Consider the following 22,041-nt stretch of genomic DNA (forward strand, 5'->3'; position numbering starts at 1 on the left):
CAACAACATTCTCTTTTTCCTACACCCTCAAAAATTCACTCTGACATCTTTTGTAGCTAAAAACATCCAGTCTCCAACAAATCTGTTTTTATTTGTTTAGTTTCTATAACATTGTTAAGAATATGTGAAAAATGAAAACAGGACAGAACATTTCAATTTAACCTATACCAGAACACTGACAAACAAGCAGCTGTACCAATGAAACTAAGACAGTTGTTCTGCAGCAGAAACAGGGTGTAACTATTTAAAATCACTTTGCAGGACAAAAAGCCATGTTTGCAATGACCCTTTTAACACAATACAGATCCAGAAACAAATTTCTCTTGGTTTTGAATACTGGTCACCATAAAAATGAGCTAGCTACTTCTTACTGCATGATATAACAAAGTTTGCATTAGTCCTCTTCCCGAAAAGAAAGCCTTTTTCACACGTATTGTAGTAACAGTTTCATGTGCCTGCCCAACTATGTCGTAAGGTGATAACTCCAACAACATACTACACTCCAGTTTCCAATTGCTTCCAATTATATACATTATAAACATTTAAAAGATGTTTAGAAAAGCAAATTCCTTATTGCTTCTACACTTTACTTACTAGTCTTCCTGCTAAAACTTTACATCTTGCTAAAAATCACATCTCTGACAAATTACATTTTTTTGATGCGGAATTGAAAAATAGAGTCTGTGTTGGTCAGTAAAATGATCCCCAGTGTAAATACTCATAATCATTGTGTGTTAGTGTCAAAGCATTCAGTAAATCATGCAAGAGGAACGCTCACCACAGGACTACTTCGAACTGAGCTTGCTCTTGAAGAATAACTGTATTCAGATGGCTAAAGAAAAGTTATGAAGGAAATTTTCAGAATTTTCATAGATTTTTGTCTCCAGAAAACAAAGATAATGAAAGAAACAACCAAAACCCTATTACACTTACAGTGCGAGAACTATATGAGCTATGTAATCCATCACCACACAAAGATGCCTGAGAAAGAGGGAATGAAATACTGTTTATATTCAGTCTCAGAAATAATTATGCCTCACTCTTATACACTGTAAATCTTATGCACTGTAATGTACTCTATCTTATCCCATCTATGCATTTTCCAGTTGACATTATACTTTTTGAAAAGATGAACAGTTTTTAAAAATTTCCAGCAGCATTTGCTCCTACTACTAGGGATGTCTATTTCCAAATATAAATCTAAGCATTTCCTTGAAAAATAGCCAAATAGTTTAAAAAAAATCAAATCTTAACTATTTTCAGAAGAAAATTAAATTAAATATTTAAATTGCAATTTGGTTTTCACTGTTCTGAAGCCTTCAGAAGTTTTAATCCACCCTGGGAACTGAAGCAATATTGTATACTTATCAGTTTCACTTGGTGCTCACCCATGCAGGTTTCCCTGAAGGAGAATGTGTTACAGTTGGACTCGATGACTTTAAAGGTCTTTTCCAACCTAAATGATTCTGATTCTAAAGTGCAAGGCTGAAATCTATTTATGCAGTGGATAATAAAAGCAGCTCTGGGCAACACAATTAAAAAAAAAAATACAGTCTCATGCTGCTTTCCCTCTACCTGTGAAGAGATCTCTAGTAGAAATTACAATTATGTGTATATTAGAATTATATGTAACAGCCATTACGGTCTCATTCTCTCACTGGATCTTCTAATGTTTTCTTGAGAATATGCACAAAGCCAAAAAAAAAATTACCTGTTTGCAATCCAAGCACAGAACAAGACCTCACTAACTACGTAAAAATATTACATAAGAGTACTTGACAATTTTCTACGTAGGTTTAGCACATCTCTAAATGGCAGTATTAAGTTGGATTTGAACTATTGTAGCAGCAAAAGGCATAAAGTTTCAGGCATGCATGTCACTTTTTAAAGATGACAACTTTTTGTAGAGCTATCTTAGCCATTCTTACAGCACTTCTAGCTACTTTTTCTTTTGTAAAGATACAGATTAGGTTTTCATCCTATTACATTTTTGTATGATTTTTAAGTTTAAATATGGCATCTTATTTGAAAGTATTTAAAGTGTATTTACCACAAATCTCTAATCTCCTGACAGTGATTTTTCCTGTTCAAGCACTTAGCTTAACTTCTTTAAATACTTTTTTTAGTATTACACATGCAGTTGTTACTTATTATGCTTGGATTAACTTGTTCTAACCCCAGTGTTCAACATCGTTGTTGTATTCATAAACTTTATGCTTGTCTGTAAAAAGATCAGTAAAACAGCAACTACTAAAATACTTTAAAGAGGCAATTTAACAATGTTAAAAACATTAAAGTGAATGCCTCCACAAAATGACACACACAAGCTGCAGCTTTATTTAAAAATACGAAGAAAAATGCACATGTAATACTGTCAAGCCTCATGGCCATACAATACAAATTTAAGGCAACCATGCAAATGGTGCTTACGAACCACACTGATACTTCTTATCAAACCAGTGTTTACACACGGAGACACCTATGAAAAGAAGTGTAATTTTATATTTCTGAGGGCCTTTAAAACATCTAAAGATAAGCAAGATATTATTTTACATTGTACTAACCCTGTAACTCCTAGTTGTTGCCACTGGATCACTGTATAGAGAAGACGACTGCAGTGTGAAAAACAGAAAAAGTCAGAAACACTTTTTCTGCGTACATTAGATTTTTTTATCTATTGCTCTATATTCCCCAAAAGTTCTAAAAGATTGAAATACTAAATTTTACATCTATAATAGACAGGAACTTTAAGAAAAATGTGGATAAACATTCCAAGAAAACCCATTATCTCTGAAATCATAATCTAAAACATTAATTAAAGCAATCTAGTATTTTTATCAGAAGATTTGTAGAAGAGAATGATAAGAAATTAAGTAGTTTTCAAAAAACACATAAATTTCCTCAGCTACTTATTTAAACCTGACCATGATAGTAGCTGCAGGTACTGGAAGATACTACCCATCTCACGACAGACCATCGATTTATCATTTATATTACTGTAGAAGAAAGTAGTACATGGACACTAAACTTACGACTTTTTGTTGTTGTTGTTTTTTAAAAACAAAACTTTGAAAAAGCAAGTGTCACAGCTGCTAGTTGTTTTCTTTATATCATACAGCAATCATGAAACAGAAGCTATTTTAAATTTAAAAGCCCACATATGCAGAACCAGAGTAACTTGCATGTTAGCCATTCATTTTATAAAAGGCAATTCTTAAAAGCAAGAAATACAATTGTAACTACGATTAGCTGTAATTAGCTGGCAGTGTTCTAGAAGGAAAGAGAGAGAAGTTTGCTTCTTATAGCATAAGTAAGCAAAACCAAATATATGTATTTCATATACATTAAAAAATAAATATAGGAAGACAAGACAGACCCGAGTATGGTAGGAAGGAACTGGTTTACTATATCTAAGGCTGCTATAATTTCTTTGATCATAGTAAATTCCACTCTGTGGGGGGGAAAAGAAAAGAGAAAACAAAGGTTGCATCTGTAGATCTTGTAAATAAAAGTTCTATCTCAACATTGCCCAAATGTTCCCAAGCTTAGAACTTGTACAGAACATTGTAAAAATTTTCCCTATGGTTAACCCAAAATCCAACTTTCTGAAGCAAGTAAAGCACAAAAAAACCCAAGCCTTCTTATGCATTCTGTATATCAGCATTATCTGTATTTTAATGTCCTGCCCAACCAAAGGAGTAAATAGTTTTGTGTTTTTTCCCTAATAAATAAGAAAACCCTGAAAAATGTATCTAAACCCTGACAAGTGCAGCATGAAATACATGAAAAAAGTATTTGACAAAACTTGCTAAGAATTAGTACAATGATTTGCTTGATGTTTTTTCCATTAGATACCATCCCGAATCAGAGCATTTGGGGAGAGAGAAGGACAGAAATTAGATTCCTAAGAATCTAATCGGGGATGGATGTTTATGTGATCAGCATTAGTCGGTACCCTACTCACTGTTCTTTACACAAAGCACGCATGCTGAGAGCCTAGCAATTATACATTGGCTTATTTTGTTGGTTTTTGACACTTCCTGTACACTTTGCATATATATGCATATGTAAGGAAAAATTTGATATACACATATAAGGAAGGAGAAACAGAGATGAAGACGTGGCAAAAAGTAGTGCTTTCAGAAAGTAGTGCTTTCTGTCTCAATAGGCCATAAGAGGCAAAAAGATTCATATTACTCATTTAAGAAGTGAGGGCACAGGAAAATAGCACCTCAAAAGTGCACAGAGAAATGCTGTAATATAAATAATTATAAGTAAATATAAAAATTATTTCAGCCTTGTCTCAACACAGGCATTCGCTGCTGCTCTAACTCCCCCAACCCTTGAGCAACTGCTATTTCATCAGTGCCAAAACCCTCTGAAAAATTATATCAAAAATATTTCATTTCTTGGCACTATATTCACGTATGTTACACACTGAACTGTCTAGAATAGTTTTTGGAAGAACACAATAATCCACATGCATTTCTCAACAGTTCACTGGGTTAACGTCAACGTTTATGGTAAATTCAATCTGCTTTACACCTACATTTAAAATACATCTAACTGGTAGGGGATGAAGTGTAAATAATAAAACACGTATCTCCATCCTGACTGAATAAACTTTAATGCAGAGAAGTGCCACTTATAAGTATTTCCAAGAGCCTTCCACAGGCCTCCAGCAGAACATGATTTCTATTCAGCTGATTCCATTCATGGGATTCTACCGCCATGAGCACAGTTTCAAACACTCGACTTCAGGTCATAATTTGGTCAATACTAGAGGTTTTTTTTTCCTGAAAACATTTATGCATATGTCAGCAAGCTAATAATTTTATCCATAACTGTATTAGTATGTAACTCTACACAGTTAGTATATTTATAATAAATATTATAGTAGAAAACTAACCAATAAATCTTTATGGGAATAAGCAGCTTTCTTCTTTGAATTATAAGATTCACTGTAAGCATGACTCTAAGGATAAAATTTAGAAAATTAATACCACTATATAACAGCATCTTCAACCTTAAAATTTAAAGAAGTCAAACATACGGATTTAAGCTATTATCACCTACAACAGAAGCACCACAGAAAATTCTAACTACATGATTAGAATAATAGGCCATACTTCTATTGCTGTGTAAAAAAGAACTGATAAGTGAAACTATAGCCAACTTTATCTCTGATTAACACAGACTTGGCTTAAGTCAGTGTTCACATTTCACAAAAAATGTAAAACCAATAAACTAAAAAAGCTTAACATTACAGACTATTTTAAGCACTATATTATGTTTGCCTATCTGTAGCTAATCCAGATAACGCCTCTGTTTACACAAATCCAGTTTTTTAAGCTGCTTGCATGTTCCTTTTAGTGGTACTTGGTGCTTTTCTTTGCTTAAGGAGACACACACAAATCTTACTTGGTGTAATACCAATGAGAACGTGATGCACTCTGCTATAGCTTCAAAACAGTAAGAAGGAATTTTTTTAAGTAAAGGTATACAAACCACTCGCTTTTTCTCAGGACTGAAATAATTTTCCATTAGATTAAGTTAAAGTTTCTATATGGAAATGGAGAATACAAATATATGCATATACACACTTTTTTAAAAAAAACAGTATGTCTTCCAAGTCCAATCAGTACATGTCACTTCACTACAAAGTTTAGAAATAAAGATAAATACTAAAAAGCGCTTACTGTAAGACAGCTGTCTGTAATATGTGACTTCATTAGATTTTCTCCCAGAGAAAGTTTATACATGCATTCTATGGAAAGTGTTAGAATCGTGATGCTATTCTAGGTCTGAAAGTGTGATAGTACAAATTTATATATTTTTTAAATCAATAATTTAAAGTAGCAAGTTAGTGTCATTACACCTTAAAAACAAAGCACAAAAGCAGTCTTCACTCAAAGACATGCAAAGTGTTAACATACAGGGACTGAGTATCTTGTAGATCCACCCTTAGCACCGTCATACTGAAGTAAAAGAAAATGAAATTAAAATAATGAAGTTAAAACAAGATTAAAAAATTAGCTTTTTTCCCATAGAACGACTAAAAAGACTTAAAAGGAAATTACAAGAAAACCTATTCTACTAATTATGAAAATTTATACATGAAGGACTGCCATTTATCCAATCTAAAGGACATTCTGAGGCTGGAACACTTTTTAATAAAAAAAAATTTTTTTTTCCCTGACAGCATCCCAATTTCTGAAAAGTGAGATAATTTTGGACAGCAGTAGGTTATGTGAAGTGTTTCATGTGGTTCTGGTAACAGAATTTTAAATAATTAAGCAAAGTCTCATACGGTAGCTTGTATTAAACTGAGACAGTATTTGTTAGGTATGTGATAAAAGGCTCATCTCCACACAGTCAAAGGAGCCCAGAGGACCATCAGTCAGCCCCACTGTCGAGGTGTGAAACCCATCATGATGTGGGGGCTCTCCAGGGCACCCTACAGACTGAGGGAGTTTACTGCCTACAGGGTATGGAAGACATTAAAGACATTACAGGATGCAGGGGAATAGCATCTTGGGATCAGGGGAGGAATCAAAGGTGGGGAAAGGGAGGGATAAAGGTGTTTTCAGAAGGAGCAAGTGTGTGAATAGTGGAGGAATAGTGGGATGAAAGAGCCACCTGTGTGTAAAGACACTGCTGGTCTGTCAGATTTGGCAACTCTTAACAATACCTACAAAAACAGCTTTTAGCCAGTATCCCCATGTTTCTTGTCACTCAACAACGGCAAAACTTGTGAAGTTTATACTTTTTTTTTTTTTTAAACATACCAATCTTAAATTTTCAAAGCAAGCTTGTTTTTTCCAGTTCATTTAAAATTTCACAGGTATAACTTAGCTATTCTGACTGTAGGTAATGCACAATCCAAAATGTTATTTAGTATCATCCTAAGCTTTCTTAAAAAACAAACCAAAACAGAAATTGAAGGTAGTTTGAGAACATTACATAATATACTAATAACATGCTAAAGTATTACCCAGTGTGATTTTCAACAGGAGAACTACTGAGAGGGTTACAAGAAAAATGATTTCTTCTTGTCTATTGATATGTCTGAAAATTCCTTCTAGAGATCAAATTAACACCAAAAATTCCCTGGTTTTAGATTTTATATTAGTTTATAAATTTATATAGGCCAGGTTCAGTTCATATTATTTCATATTGTTTTCATAATATCGCAATAGTTCCAATACATCCAATATTCATACTATTTTAATAATAATTTAATATTATTAATGTAATTTACAGGCTATGGTACCTTTTTGTATTGCTAAAAGTATTACTGTACAGAACCCATAGGACACTGTACCAGTTTTAACCAACTTAACCATTTTTTTTTTAAACAGTTTTTATCTTTAGTTATTACCTACTGATAAGCAACCTTACTATCAGAGAATGGAGACAGATCACTCAGATAATCATTATCATCACAACACTTAACTTATACCTTGACTTAACTATCAACAGCTTAACAGTCTACTAACAAATATTTAAGTTACCTAAACTAGGAATACCACAAAATATACTGAAATATCCATTTCTGAAAAAGTAAAATTTCTGTTTGTATTCCAGCCTTGATTGTAGGAATAACATTGCAACATAATTGAGAAAAAAGGTTTTCTGCCATAACTTTTAGCAACATCTTTGTACCTATCAAGGTTGATACACAACCGTTGCCACATTATTTTACTTCTCTTTTGGGGACATTAGAAGAGAGAGACTGGAGAGACGAATTCCCTTCAAACTTGAAGTTACCTTCAAGACAGAACACTTGTCACTTAACAGTTTCTTTGAGCCCTCAAACTTGCTACCACCAAGTGTTTGATTACATCAGTCATTGCAGCAGTCCAATTAACACCGTTTTCTATAAAGAAGCATGCTTTCACCAAACTACTGCTTTGGTAAGTAGACGCAGAAAACGTTATAATGTGAACACATCAAAGCATGCTCATTCCAGGCTACACACCACAAGATCTCTCCTTCTGGAGGTACTTGCTCTGCTCCTGTGAGACCCACTGACATCCAAAGAACTCTTAAGAATGAAATTGTAAAAATATATCAATATATAAAATACTTTTTAAAAGCTCTAATGATAACTGTTGATCTTTACTGAAAGGCACAAAACTGAGGCAGTCAAAGGAATTCTGGGTAAGCCCCCCCCAAATGAGCTCAGTTATCTGCTGAGTTCAAGCCCTATTATTTAGTCAAGGGTAAATGACTTATATCTTCATCTTAGCATATTTCGTATGTTAACCAAGGCACGAGCAGATCTGAGCAAACCTGTACCAGCTCACAAGTTTATAAGTGTGGCCACATAGCATATTTTACATGCTTTTTCTGTAAACCATTTACTGTTTGCAAAGTAGTCAACACTACCTGATTTAAACAGTTTATTTGGTAAAAATATCTGTGTGATAAATTGCAGAAACAATTAACACCAGGATTTGCAAGACCTTACACAAAATTCAGTTAACCAAAGAATACATTTAATTGCTGAAATCTCTTAGTAAGTGACAATCACTTTTTTTTTTAAAGTCACAAAGAAACAGCTTATTCTACTTTCCAAAATAAATAAAACCAACTCTTTTATTTTAGTAATTTGTCCTTCTCCTGGCCTATATATCCAGATCAATGACAAGCTGATTTCTAGGCAGATCTACTAAAAACAGGAAAATGTTTACAAACCCTCAATAAAACCATTCTTTAGCACTGTATATGACCTAAAGAGGATATAGAAGAGCCTATACAATACAATAAATACTTCTATTAGCAATCTTTGGGATACCTTGCATCATTCAGGCAAGTCTTTGCCGCTAATGAATAATATATACCCGTATTCTCAAAGAAATAAAACCCTGCATCAAATTGTATCCGAAGGTACTACTACTTTTTCTTCCACAAATATTACAGAAATACATTAATACTTAAAGTGCAAGAAAAGACACAACAGTGACCAGACTACCATCAGCATCAGTTTGGAATGAAAGCCCAAGTTACAAATCATTATTACTCATCTTCAGTAAGTGGCATTGATTCAGGATGACTCGGAGTCAGTAGTAGTATTTACTCTATTAAATAAAATTTGCCTGTTTGCATAATTTCTGAGACAGATAGGGAAAATGGGAAAGAGATTTTTTTTTCCCCACTAGACTTATTTAAACTAGACCAGTGTTTGATTATTAATAGCACCTTCACATCTGACCATGAGATTTGATGTGTAGTAGTAATCATAAGTAATCATTCCAACTTATGTAGGAATCTTAATACTCCACCATTTCAAGACAAGCCAGTTAATTCTTACTAGTTGGCAATATCTGAAGCCTAAGTGAGTACAATTACTCAGCTTTTTAAAAAATAAGTAAATCATATTAGACTGGAATAACACTAAGAGATGACACTTAAAACTTCTCATTAAATATACGTTATTCCAAATAATTGATTGTTGAACTACATGTATTTCCAAACAGTTTCCAAATGCCTATTCAGTTATTTTCAGCAACAAAAACATACTGTAAATAAATATGTAGTAGACGAAAAAAAGCATGAGGTACTTATAGTAAAAACAAAGTCAAAGAATGAATGTATGACAATCGAGATTCTTTTTAAATGCAAAGATTGAAATACATAAAAATAAACTACGTTGTTAACATTGATGGAAATAAAATACTAGATGAACTTTAACATTAGATATGACTTAAAATACTGATTCTAAAACTGCTAATACTTGGAAGACCTAAAGCATCATCCGTTCCTTAAGAAAATGAAACCAAAACGCAAACTTTTTTTTGAAGGCCATTATGGAAAAGGGAAAGTATACAGTTTGAACACAAACCAAATATGAATGTCGACTGGACCGGTGAGAATACCTGGCCCTCTCTGAATCTTCCTGAGAAAGAAGAAATGCAGAGTTATTCTATAGGAAAAAAAAAAAAGATGACAAAGTAAAAGCAAGCAAAGGTGAGCAACATGCTGTTAGCACTTTTAATGCTATGTATTATTTTGAATAATCCATTGTGGCAAGTGAACTCATTCAAGTCAGAAGAACTGTGATTTCACGTGATTTGGGCAAGTATGCCAATACACTACATTAGGAGATGCAAATAAGGGGTGTTAATAATTAGTAATTAGTGTTCAGTAGTCAATCTTTCTTCTGATTACTGTATTAATGCAGAAAAAAGTACAAGATTTTTTTAAATTAAGAAATCAAAGTAAAAATAAAAAATTTAAAAACTTTACAAAATTACAAGTACATTAGTAAGAAATTTACTATATAATTACTGCAGTCAGATTGTGAACATTTTACAAAATTATTTTAGTCCTAACAGAGATGGTAATTTCTCATACATATTTCAGATTTTCTCCTCTATTATAGGAACAAAGCTTCGTAAGCAAATTGATCAATTGTAAGTTCTATAGGTAGTTCTGCTCTACAATGACAGTGAAAATAATAAACCGAACTTATAAAATTTGGGGGAGGACAACTAGCTAAGGCACATTAATATCTTTTGTTCTGTTGAAAGATCAGGGAATGTTCATTTTGGCTTACACAAAGCAATATGTGAAAAGCAGCAGAACAAAAATACATCTAATTTAAAATTAAACATTAAAATGCTTCACATGCCATAAGCTTCCCAAATTTTTAGTTACAGTAGGTAAGCCTATTAAGAATAAGTTTAAACTATCCCATTTGAAGGCTACAACAGGGCTCTAAAACTAGGAATCCTTCCTTAAATGACTCACTTTCTACAGTTTTCAATATGTCAAACTATTCTAAAGATTGTAAGACTGTTATCTTTAGAGTTAAAAGCTCAGCCTCCAGCTCATAGATGGATATCTAAAGTCTAAAGCTGGCTTTCATACTGCTTATGGTCACATGGTTATTTTCTACATTATCACTGGATACATTAACTTGTTTAATATTATTTTGTGACTATTCAAGAGGCCTAGTTAATACTCTGCAAGGAAATAATTTCCCAAAGAGGGGGAGAAAAAAAAGCGGTTCATTTCATAATGACATTTTAGTCTTCTCTGTAGTGTCTACTTTGAGGTTTAAAATGAACGTTTATGCTATATAACTTTTCAACACATTATAGTCAGATCACTGGCAATTTTAAATATACTTTGTGCCTGTGGTCTAAATGGACAAGTATCTGTTAATACCATTTGCAGCTTGCAAGCAGACAGTTTGCTGTATAATATAAAATAAGATTCCTCTTAATTGCCAGTATAACACCTCAGATAATAATATGCTCCTTAAGGCAAAACTTCAGCTTCTGACACAATTTTTTGTACATTTCTGTAGGTAATTTACTTAGGGTAACAAGTCTCTTCCTGACATACAATCAGAAAACAGAAAGCCAGCGTTAAGTGTTCAGCATATTCAGGTCAAAGGATAAAGTAAGTGCTCCAGTATAGATTGCAAACAGATAGCTACTGTTGGTAGCTATCAAGCTTTATTTCTAAGAATTTAAGTTGGAAATACGTGCTTTATCTAAGACAGAGGTTAGGCCTCCCGATCCAGGAAAGGAGTGGACATCTGCTCAGAAGCCTCCTGCAGCAGATGTGCCTCTTATGAGTGCAAAAAGAAGGTGGCATTCAATTGAGTGGCATTAATTTCAAAGTGAGATTTCTCACAAATGTGTTCCACAGTTTGGAAACCCTTGCTCTCCAGCAAAAAAGCATTCAAATGTGCGTTCCACCAAGAGATAACAGAAACCTATGTTGTTCTTTGTAAGTGATAAGAGAACCAATATACACACAAATGCCAGCTAGGCAAAGAGACAATGTAAAGTCAGCACAACTTTTGCAAATAATATTCTAATGACAGTTCTAGGATTTCTCAACAGAAGCACCAATTAACTGTCATGGTAGTTTTAACTATTTCAAATTATGGTTAGTCTCAGCATATATTACTTAAATCTTCTCGATTCAAAACATTCACACAGTGAACACTTCCCTAAAAACACAAAAAGAAACTCGCATCTCCCATGTGCCTTTTTAGGGGGCACATGAAGTTTGTGAAAGGAACTCTCTAAAGAAACATCACACTAAATTTGTATAAATTGAACAGCAGCTTTCTCAAATTGTAACTCAACTATCTCTAGTCCTTCCTACTTAGTGGACTTAATCTAAATCAATGAACAGTCAAATATTTTATCATTATTAATTGAAAGTGAGGGGCAAGGGATAAAAGGATACAAGTGATGCATGGGGGGTTTGGGGTTTTTTCTGGTTTGTTTTTTTTTTTTTTCATCTTTTACAATCAGTTTTTATAAGTCATAGAAATGACTTAATCATCAGTGAAAAGACAAGCATCTGCCACCTTACTCAAAGAAGAAACAAATAAATACAAGTCTGCTAAGAAAAAAAAAAGTAAAAAACCCAAACCCCAGAAATTAACTGAAATGAAAACATTTACTATTGAAAAGATGTTTAGCTAGATTGAAACTAACGTAATTTCATTTTAAATAGATTCATGACTTTAAGCCAGCACATGGTAGAAACGATAAACATTTCATTTTAAGAAAAGCATCTCATTTCATAGTTTGTCTTTTGCTGCCAAGAAGTACCCTGCGTATCCACATCCATATATAGTTTATATGTAATTGTTTTCAGTAATAAAATACTTTGAAATGACACACAGCAAACTGTTAGTAAATTACTTCCTCCAAATCCTAGGTTAGTTTTCCCGAATGGCAAAAACATGCACAACAGGTGGTTTTAGCCTACCATCCATTTCTGGATATGAGCCCATTTTCTATCATATGAATGCTGAGAAAACTACAGAATGTAAAAACAAAAACAAACAAACCATTTACAATATAGATTAGTCACCACACAAGACTGGATTCCTAAATCAAAAATTTGGAAAAATCTAAGTTAACTGACATGTAATCTTCAGTATGATATCAGATACCTACAACAGTTAGAAAACTGAAAGTATGGAATAATGAGAACCACATAAAATTGAGGCAAAAGCATGTTTTGTAAATTGTACTTATTATTACCACAGCAAAAAGAAACCCCCTGTATATCAGTATTTACATAGATTTGAATATAATCATGCTAAATAACAAATTCTCAATCTTTTGCGTGCTATGTCAAAACCTGAATCAAATGCAACAATCTTGAAATAATCAGATTGCTGAAAATCTAGTTCCTAGGTTTTTTTGCTCAAGAAATGCAAACTTTTTTTTTTAAGAGAAATGTGTGCAGCAACACACTGTATGTGTAAATATTATCCCAATTCTATTAATTTTTTTAAATAAAGATCCTGACAATAGGTATTTATTATGAACACTTTCAGTATAATCCATATGGGAAGAAATTGACTGAAAACTGCATATCCAAAGTCACATATCCAAATTAACCAATTACTAACTATATTACAAATACATTAAAAATAGTGCAAAATAATTCTCTCTACTTTCTCATAGTTGTTTATCCTATACATTAGGCAGTGTACATTTTGGATACATCATGTTTATTATTTACGCTGGGCTGCCAGTTATTGATATTTACATGGACCATTTGCACAGCAACAACAAGCAAAGAAACTGCCACATGTGTTAAGTAATTGTTCTTATAAAAGCACAAAAGTCACCTGCTGACTCAGCCACAAGTCTAGTAATTCAAATCCAGGCAATACTAAGCTTCACATTAGAAGTTGAAAACTGTTCCTCTCTGCACAATTATTTATGCAAGCCTGAGTTCTGGACAACGTCATTATGTTCTCTCTTCTGCTCATTTAAAATCAAATAAACAGGAATAAGCCCTTTAAATATCTAAAGATAAACATTTAGATTAACCTTTGTCCAATTTTAATTGCTAGAATTGAATTTACTGCATTTGTTAAAGGTAAAACATCCAAGAATCTGATTTTGCCTATAAAGCTAGAATTTAAATTCACATATAAAAATGTTTTATTTTTCATTTGAAAGCAAGAGTGCTAATAGCCTATTTTGTATAGTAGATTTTTTCCACAATATGAGCATAACTATTAAGGAAGTTCAAAATGAATGTTCAGATTAATATTTTGTGACGTGCTATCCACAGGTAAATACAAAGCAAGTTATTCTTTTAGATATATAACCTAAGAGGAAAGAGGAGGGTATGGGGGGAGAGAGAGAAGCTGTTGATGAAAATACTGATGGTGAAAATACTAGCATGCAGCTGAATTACACCAAAAGACAAAATCTGATGCAAATACAGAAATAAAATACGTTAAGAATTTTAGTACAGGTTTGCAATAATTCCTGATGATTTACACTACCTCTTTTTGCTGTCGCTCCAGCTCTCTCATACGTATATCTCTTGCTTCTGCTCGAGCTGCCCGTTTGGCTGCAAGCCTGGCTTCTGCCTACAAGCAAATTGAAAATACTGAAAGTTAAAAACCACATTTTTTGTATAATGGTTTGAGTACTCAATTTAATAATCTCTTCACGAAAACACATCAAGATTCTAACATCACAATACATAAGTAATAAAGAAATCAGAGTTCTCAGAATGAAATTTCAGAAAGGATATATACCTAAGTTTTTACAGATATCATTACTAGTCAAAAGAATTACATGTTGATAAAAGAACTGAGTTCAGAAATACTATTATCACTAAATCTAAAAATTCATGTCTTGCGGACTTTAACAGGACTTCGCCTATGCGTAGTATTTAAACAGGCACGTATGCAGCTGCAGAACCTTTGGCCACAGAAAGACATTAAAACAAAAAAAGAAAGAATGAAACTAAAGATATTAAACCACTATTGCTCATGTCATATTCAAAGGTTCTGCTATCATTTGGAATTATTTCAAAAAGCAAACATCACTTAGAAGTCAAATTACTTCAAACAGCAAACATAAAATCAAATCAATTATTGGACAAAATGTAAGAAAGAAATTTAAGGTTGCAGTTCCTCAAGAACTAACTTAAATGTTCACCATCACCAAAAAGGGACTTCCCTACCTTTCCATTCCAGCTCTTACACTCCCAACACCTTCCTTGGACAGAGCTCCCACACTCAGAATCTGCTGTAAGCCAATTTAACTAACTACCATAGCAGAAAGTTAACAACAACAAAAAAGCAGTTTTCTGAGTTTTCTGCTGTGTTAGTGAAATGAATTGACTTGTACAAAGATCTTATAAACACCAGACCCAGCAAAAGGGACAGGCAGGACAAACAGTAGCGAGACCTCCCTCTTTGCAGTGGCAAAAAGCTGTTACATCTCCTGCGCTGCTTGTGAAACCTGGTTATTGACAGATACGACTATGTATTTTCTCCACTTTCTATCCAGCCTCAACCAAAAAAGAAACACATTGTCTTTCAGACCCTAAACACTACCTCAAATTTAATCAGTTAATTACATGAGGCAATAATTTTTTACATAAAATTAATAGTTGAGGAAAACAAGCTCAATTTTTTCATGTTTGAATAATGAGTTGATGAAAATTTTCTCTTAAATTCTTGAAATATTGAACGACTGAAAACCACTGTTTTTCACCAAAAATGCCAGTTCTCTATCTACTGTTAATTAAAAACTTATGAGAAACACCAGCAGCCAAAAATTCAGAACTAACTTCTAGCTTCCAAAACATTTAATTTTATAGAACTTTTTAAAAAATGTAAAATTCAATGGGATATTGCCTTTGGTTAAGGATAGTTTTTTTCTGCTTTTGCCACTATCACAGCATAGGTTTATGTAAAACATTAGAAACATATAAAATTCACGACAATCGCAAATAACTATCTTTTACTGTGCTTCAGGAAAAAGGAAGAGGTAGTTGAACTTTAAATTATGATTAAACTACAGGTACAACAATATCTATCAAATAATGACAAGAAAGAAGGCAAACACATTACAGCTTTATTACTTAAAATAGTTTGTCTTAACTTCAAATGACTCTCATCAAGACTTTTTTCTATGTTTTGCATACTCAGATGAAATGATTCCAAGTCTGTGTCAGCCCTCTTGACTGCTACAATGTAATCATTTTCCAGAGCAGCATAAAGCTACTCTTCTTCCTACCTGATGACAGCTCACAAGAAAAGCAAGGGAATTCCCATGCAACAGGAAGTCTTTTCTCACTTTCAGCCCTACTCTGTAATTGTCTGTAATCATAGCTCTGTCCCATATAAACAGAAAGAGAAAGGACCCAAACAGCTGATATGTCTGGGTTTAGTTCTGTCTATAGATCAGCAGATGTACACATCTAGCCTTTAGGCTCTGGCAAGGCTTTATTGTTAAAGATAGAAAGTTCATCCATTTACTGATTCGCACTAAAAAAAAAAAATCAATTCACATTTCACCACTCTCTCCTAGTCCTACAGCCAGAGACCTAACTTTCACATCCCTACAGTAGAGGGGGAAACTCCATTTCTTCCAATTTACTAAACCCTTGAATAAAATACAGGAGAATTCTACAAACATTTGCCAAAAAAATGAGTGCCAGAAATTGAAGAAAAAAAAATCTTATATTTTTAGAGAAATTTTTCAGCAAAAAAAGTTTTGGTATTACATTAATTATTAATCTGAGCAACTAGATTCCTCTAAAAAGTACACAATTTCAAAAAGACAAAGAAGTTGGCAAGTTAATTGAAAGCACAGTTCTTGGGCTTCCTTCACCAAAACTTAGAGCAAGAGACAAATCACATTACCGTCTGAAAGCCCATCATACCAAATAATTCTTTATTCTCAGCAGAATTGTTAGAGAGCAGACCTCATGTTATTAATAGAACACTCATACAAATGTTGATAACTATGTAATTGAGATTCAAAGTTAACACTAATAAAGAAATAACCATAATTCAAAAGGACAGTTTTCTTCCTGGGTGTTGCTGTTCACTCTGTTGTGTTACTGAAGAAAGCCCATAAAAGTTGTGAAACAATTTTCCACTAACGCTCTTCACAAATTAAATTCTTCAGCTACATTGAAATAAAGTCTTTAAATATCTGCTCAGGGAAATACAGTGCCGCAACAGCTTTGGATAGAGAACTGAGTTGAAAAGATGAAGCTGTTTGGACTATAGAAGCAGCACAGAAAGAAAATCTAGACTCCTATTTTTTGGGAAAAAAAAACAGCAAAAGGACAGGCAGCCATGTTATAATGCTTTTCTAATGCAATTAGTATTTGAAGAGCATTCTAAATACAGCACTATTCCTTGCTCATAGGAGCTTAGGAGTCAGTACAGGCTGCTTTCTACAGCTTGCATTAAACAAATTCCAGTCTTAGAAAACTACAGACTGGTCACTACAGTCTTGATTTCAGTTTCATTGGTCATTATTCTCTACACAGTCTATAGACACACATAAATAAAATATATTATTTATGACAAAGATATATTACAATATCATCTAATTGAAGTACAGCTTGTTAAAAAGTGATATAACATACCAAACTCCTATTTTCCTGAAGTAAAAACTAAACTGTGGACTGTCCAAGATCTAGCAAACCTAACATTTTAAGAGTTTCTAAAGGGGACTTCCAACTGCTAAAAAGAAATGTGATAGCTGAATTTTCTTAAACAGTTCAACTTCAAATAAGAGATGAGGTATCCAAACCTGTAACAGCCATACCAGTACACTTACACTGGTGGCTAAAATGGAAAGAAATCACTTGGTTAAATATTCTGGAGGGCAAATAGGAGCCATGAGGTATAGATACAACAATTTTGCACGGAATATATTCAGAGAAGTGAGCAAGAAAGGAAATGGATGACTACAGAGAAGATCCCTTATCTTTATCTCCTACCCTAAGTACAAATATGTGATTTTAAACCAAGTGCCATATCTGCATTTCTTTGGGTATTAGCTCTGCTCTGAGTAACAAAACAAAGCCATCTGTTAACTGCTGAGTTCTGGAATTCTTCATTTCAAAATAGGTACCAAAAAGCATTACATGCAAAAATAAAAGTAATGTTTCCTTGCACCTGCATAAACAGCATTTCATTCTAGAAGAATATGATGATTCTGGCTGTTTTCAAGCTGTTAAGTTACCACCTTGAAGCAGTACTCACTTTGATTAGATTATTTTATTGCATGTGTTTAGTAAACATATGGGTAGCAAGAGAATGTTCTCCTTCCATTAGTTTCCTTATTTTCACCTAAGAACCAAATACTAACAACTACTTACGGTCACTTAGAAAACCATCTCTACTTATTCCATTTTCTCTCTTTTTTATTTTTAAAAAAATACATATTCTGCCACAATCTTTTGAAAACCTTTCAAACCACTTAATCTCCATTTCCAAGGATAACATTTAATTCTTCAGTTAAATCCAAGATATTTTTGTCAAGGGAAAAAAAAAAACCAACAGAATTTAATTTGAATGCCTTTGTAAAGATTGAGTCTGGGGTCTCTCCTTTCTGATGTGTTTTTTCTTAGTTTCTTCACAGCAATGATCAAGTTCTTCACCAAGATAAGAAACATACTAGTACATAGAATTAATATGGTAGAAGCTTCCCCCCATGTTGAGCAAGGAGAAGCATAACATCTGTCTCTATAGTGTAGACAAGCATCTTTCTCCTTCCCCTTGCTTGCATTAGAAAGCAATAATATTTTTATTTTAATTTTCATACTGTAGAGGTGATTCATTAATTAGCTCAGATTCAGCATAAAAGCTTCATAAGGATAAAATATAGGCTATACTAAAATGTTATTCACCTCTGAAAAAATAAAAATGCTTTTCATTGAAAAATTTGAATTATTTGCAGACGACACCAAGCTGGGCGGGAGTGTTGATCTGCTCAAGGGTAGGAAGGCTCTGCAGAGGGACCTGGACAGGCTGGATCGATGGGCCGAGGCCAACTGTATGAGGTTCAACAAGGCCAGGTGCCGGGTCCTGCACTTCGGCCACAACAACCCCAGGCAACGCTACAGGCTTGGGGAAGAGTGGCTGGAAAGCTGCCCAGAGGAAAAGGACCTGGGGGTGCTGGTTGACAGCCGGCTGAACATGAGCCGGCAGTGTGCCCAGGTGGCCAAGAAGGCCAACGGCATCCTGGCCTGTATCAGGAATAGCGTGGCCAGCAGGAGCAGGGAGGTGATCGTGCCCCTGTACTCGGCACTGGTGAGGCCGCACCTCGAATACTGTGTTCAGTTTTGGGCCCCTCACTACAAGAAGGACATGGAGGTGCTGGAGTGTGTCCAGAGGAGGGCAACGAAGCTGGTGAAGGGCCTGGAGCACAAGCCTTATGAGGAGCGGCTGAGGGAACTGGGGTTGTTTAGCCTGGAGAAGAGGAGGCTGAGGGGAGACCTCATCACGCTCTACAACTACCTGAAAGGAGGTTGTAGCGAGGTGGGTGTTGGTCTCTTCTGCCAAGTAACCAGCGATAGGACAAGAGGAAATGGCCTCAAGTTGCGCCAAGGGAGGCTTAGATTGAACATTAGAAGAAACTTCTTTACTGAAAGAGTGGTCAGGCCTTGGAACAGGCTGCCTAGGGAAGTGGTGGAGTCACCATCCCTGGAGGTATTTAAAAGACGTGTAGATGAGGCCCTTAGGAACATGGTGTAGTGGGCATGGTGTGTTGGGTTGACGGTTGGACACGATGATCTTAGAGGTCTTTTCCAACCTGTATGATTCTATGATTCTATGATTCTATGATTCTATTTTGTTATCATGGGCTACAATACGTATAACTCATTTCTCTCTCTGTCAAGGGATATGCAGTGTTTACAACCCTGCATTTTCCAATGCAGGAGGCCCAGGCAAGGAAGGTTTTCCTTCTTCCACCAGACATCAGCAGTGAGGGCGCTGGCAACCCCTGCCCAGGTACTCCACTCTGCTTCTACCGCAGGGTGTTTGACAGAACACCAGGACTTTCTGCCAGGTCCAGCAAAGCACCAGGATAAGCATTTTAAAACGTTCACCATACCTCTTAATAAACTTTATATTGTAGTGTGTAGTAGTGTATTTCATTATTTCTTATTAAGTGAACATGCATTATTTCTCTCTTCTGTTGCTCATTTCTTCTGTATTCTCATTTCCACGCTTTTTCCACACTCATCTCCGCGAAGGCAAAAGCGCAGGGAGCGAGAGGGTGCCCCAGCCCCCCTCCCCCGAGGAGCGAGCTCCTGACGAGCGGCAGCCCTGACTCAGCGTGGGCGGGGCCAGGAGGGACAGCGGCAGTTTAAAACCCAGGGCACCCGCCATTTCATTCGAAGCCACCGAGGCGAAGGGCTCCGGAGCGGAGGATCGCGCCGGGGGACCCTTCCTGAAGCGGCGAAACCGCGGCAAAAACCGCGAAGGCAACAGCGCAGGGGAGCGAGAGGGTGCCCCAGCCCCCCTCCCCCGAGCCGGCGGAGCGAGCTCCTGACGAGCGGCAGCTCTGACTCAGCGTGGGCGGGGCCAGGAGGGACAGCGGCCAAACCCCCTCAGGTACAAGAGCAGCCCCCAGGGAGCGCGAGCGACAGTTTGCGCGGCAGTTGGCACAGGGCAGGGCGTGCGAGCAGGGCGCAGCCCCCTCCAGGCTCCAGAGGCTAGCTCAGCTCGTGGTCGTCGCCCTCCCAGAAGAGGACTTGGCCATGGTATCCACTCGGCCGAAAGCCACGGCCAGGAGAAACGTGGCGACCCAGACGGAGCCCCTACGCAAACACACATCTGTCCAGGCCTCCGGCTGCAGGGAGTGCCTGACGCTGTCCCTTGTACAGGAGGGCAGCAGAGACAATGCCTGTGTGCGCTGCGACCAGGTGGATGATCTGCTCAGCCTGGTGGCAGAGCTGAAAGAGGAGGTGGAGAGGCTAAGGAGCATCAGGGAGTGCGAGAGGGAGATAGATTGGTGGAGCCGCACCCTGCCATCCTTGAGGCAAGGGCAGCACACGGAGGCTCCGCAAGAAGCGGAAGAACCCCTGCCCTCTTGCCACCAGGCAGAAGGAGGAGACCCAGGCGATGGAGGGGAATGGACACAGGTCCCTGCTCGGGGTGCCAGGCGAACCCCCAGCCGGCCTTCCTCACCTCAACCTTCCCAGCTGCCCCTACACAACAGATATGGGGCTCTGGATCTTGAGGGCCAGAAGAACGAGGATGCAGATGAAGGCCCATCCAGGGGGTTGCCCGAGGCGAGGCAGCCAGCCCCACAAATTATGACTGCCTCCGCTAAGAAAAAAAGGAGGGTAATTGTCATTGGTGATTCCCTTCTGAGGGGGACCGAGGGCCCAATTTGTCGGCCGGACCCATCCCACAGGGAAGTCTGCTGCCTCCCTGGGGCCCGGGTGAAGGACATTACTAGGAAACTCCCCGGTCTGGTGCAGGCCTCCGATTACTACCCACTACTGGTTATACAGGCTGGCAGTGAGGAGGTTGCAGAGAGAAGTCCCGAAGGGATCAAAAGGGACTTCAGGGCGCTGGGGCGACTGGTGGGAGGATCGGGAGCACAGGTAGTGTTTTCCTCGATCCCTTTAGTGGCAGGGCGGAACACCGAAAGGAACAGGAAAACTCATCGGATCAACATATGGCTCAGGGGCTGGTGCCATCGGCAGAATTTTGGCTTCTTTGACCACGGGGAGGTTTACATGGCACCGGGCCTGCTGGCGACGGACGGAGTTCAGCTGTCTCGCAGGGGGAAAAGGATTCTCGCGTGTGAGTTGGCCGGGCTCATCGAGAGGGCTTTAAACTAGATTCGAAGGGGGACGGGGATAAAACCAGGCTCTCTAGAGAAGAGCCTAGGGACCGCACGCCATTGTCGGGGGAGAAATCGGCAGCCCAGCTCAAGTGCATCTATACCAATGCACGCAGCATGGGCGGCAAACAGGAGGAGCTGGAAGCCATTGTGCAGCGGGGTAGCTATGACTTAGTCGCCATCACGGAAACATGGTGGGATGAGTCTCACGATTGGACTGCTGCAATGGATGGCTATAAGCTCTTCAGAAGGGACAGGCGAGGAAGGAGAGGCGGTGGGGTAGCCGTGTATGTTAGGGAATGCTTCAACTGTCTAGAGCTCGATGGTAGTGATGACGAGGTCGAATGCTTGTGGGTAAGGATGAGGGGGAAGGCCAACAAGGCAGATATCCTGCTGGGAGTCTGTTATAGACCACCTA

At 36.8% G+C, this 22,041-nt stretch overlaps 1 protein-coding gene across 6 annotated transcripts in view; it reads right to left on the reverse strand.

Moving 5' to 3' along the window:
• Positions 1-22,041, reverse strand: part of LRRFIP2 (LRR binding FLII interacting protein 2) — a 64,868-nt gene that overhangs the window by 24,566 nt on the left and 18,261 nt on the right. For 4 of the 6 annotated variants that reach the window (XM_075143031.1, XM_075143033.1, XM_075143032.1 and 1 more), the window contains exon 3: positions 14,288-14,374. In XM_075143031.1, the coding sequence (XP_074999132.1) occupies positions 14,288-14,374 (87 nt within the window). Of the gene's footprint in view, positions 1-9,847; positions 9,902-12,744; positions 12,796-14,287; positions 14,375-22,041 lie in introns of all 6 variants that reach the window. The other 2 variants (XM_075143029.1, XM_075143034.1) reach the window with 2 other exon arrangements.

Source organism: Calonectris borealis, chromosome 2 (genome assembly GCF_964195595.1).
Source record: "Calonectris borealis chromosome 2, bCalBor7.hap1.2, whole genome shotgun sequence".
Classification (NCBI taxonomy): Eukaryota; Metazoa; Chordata; class Aves; order Procellariiformes; family Procellariidae; genus Calonectris; species Calonectris borealis.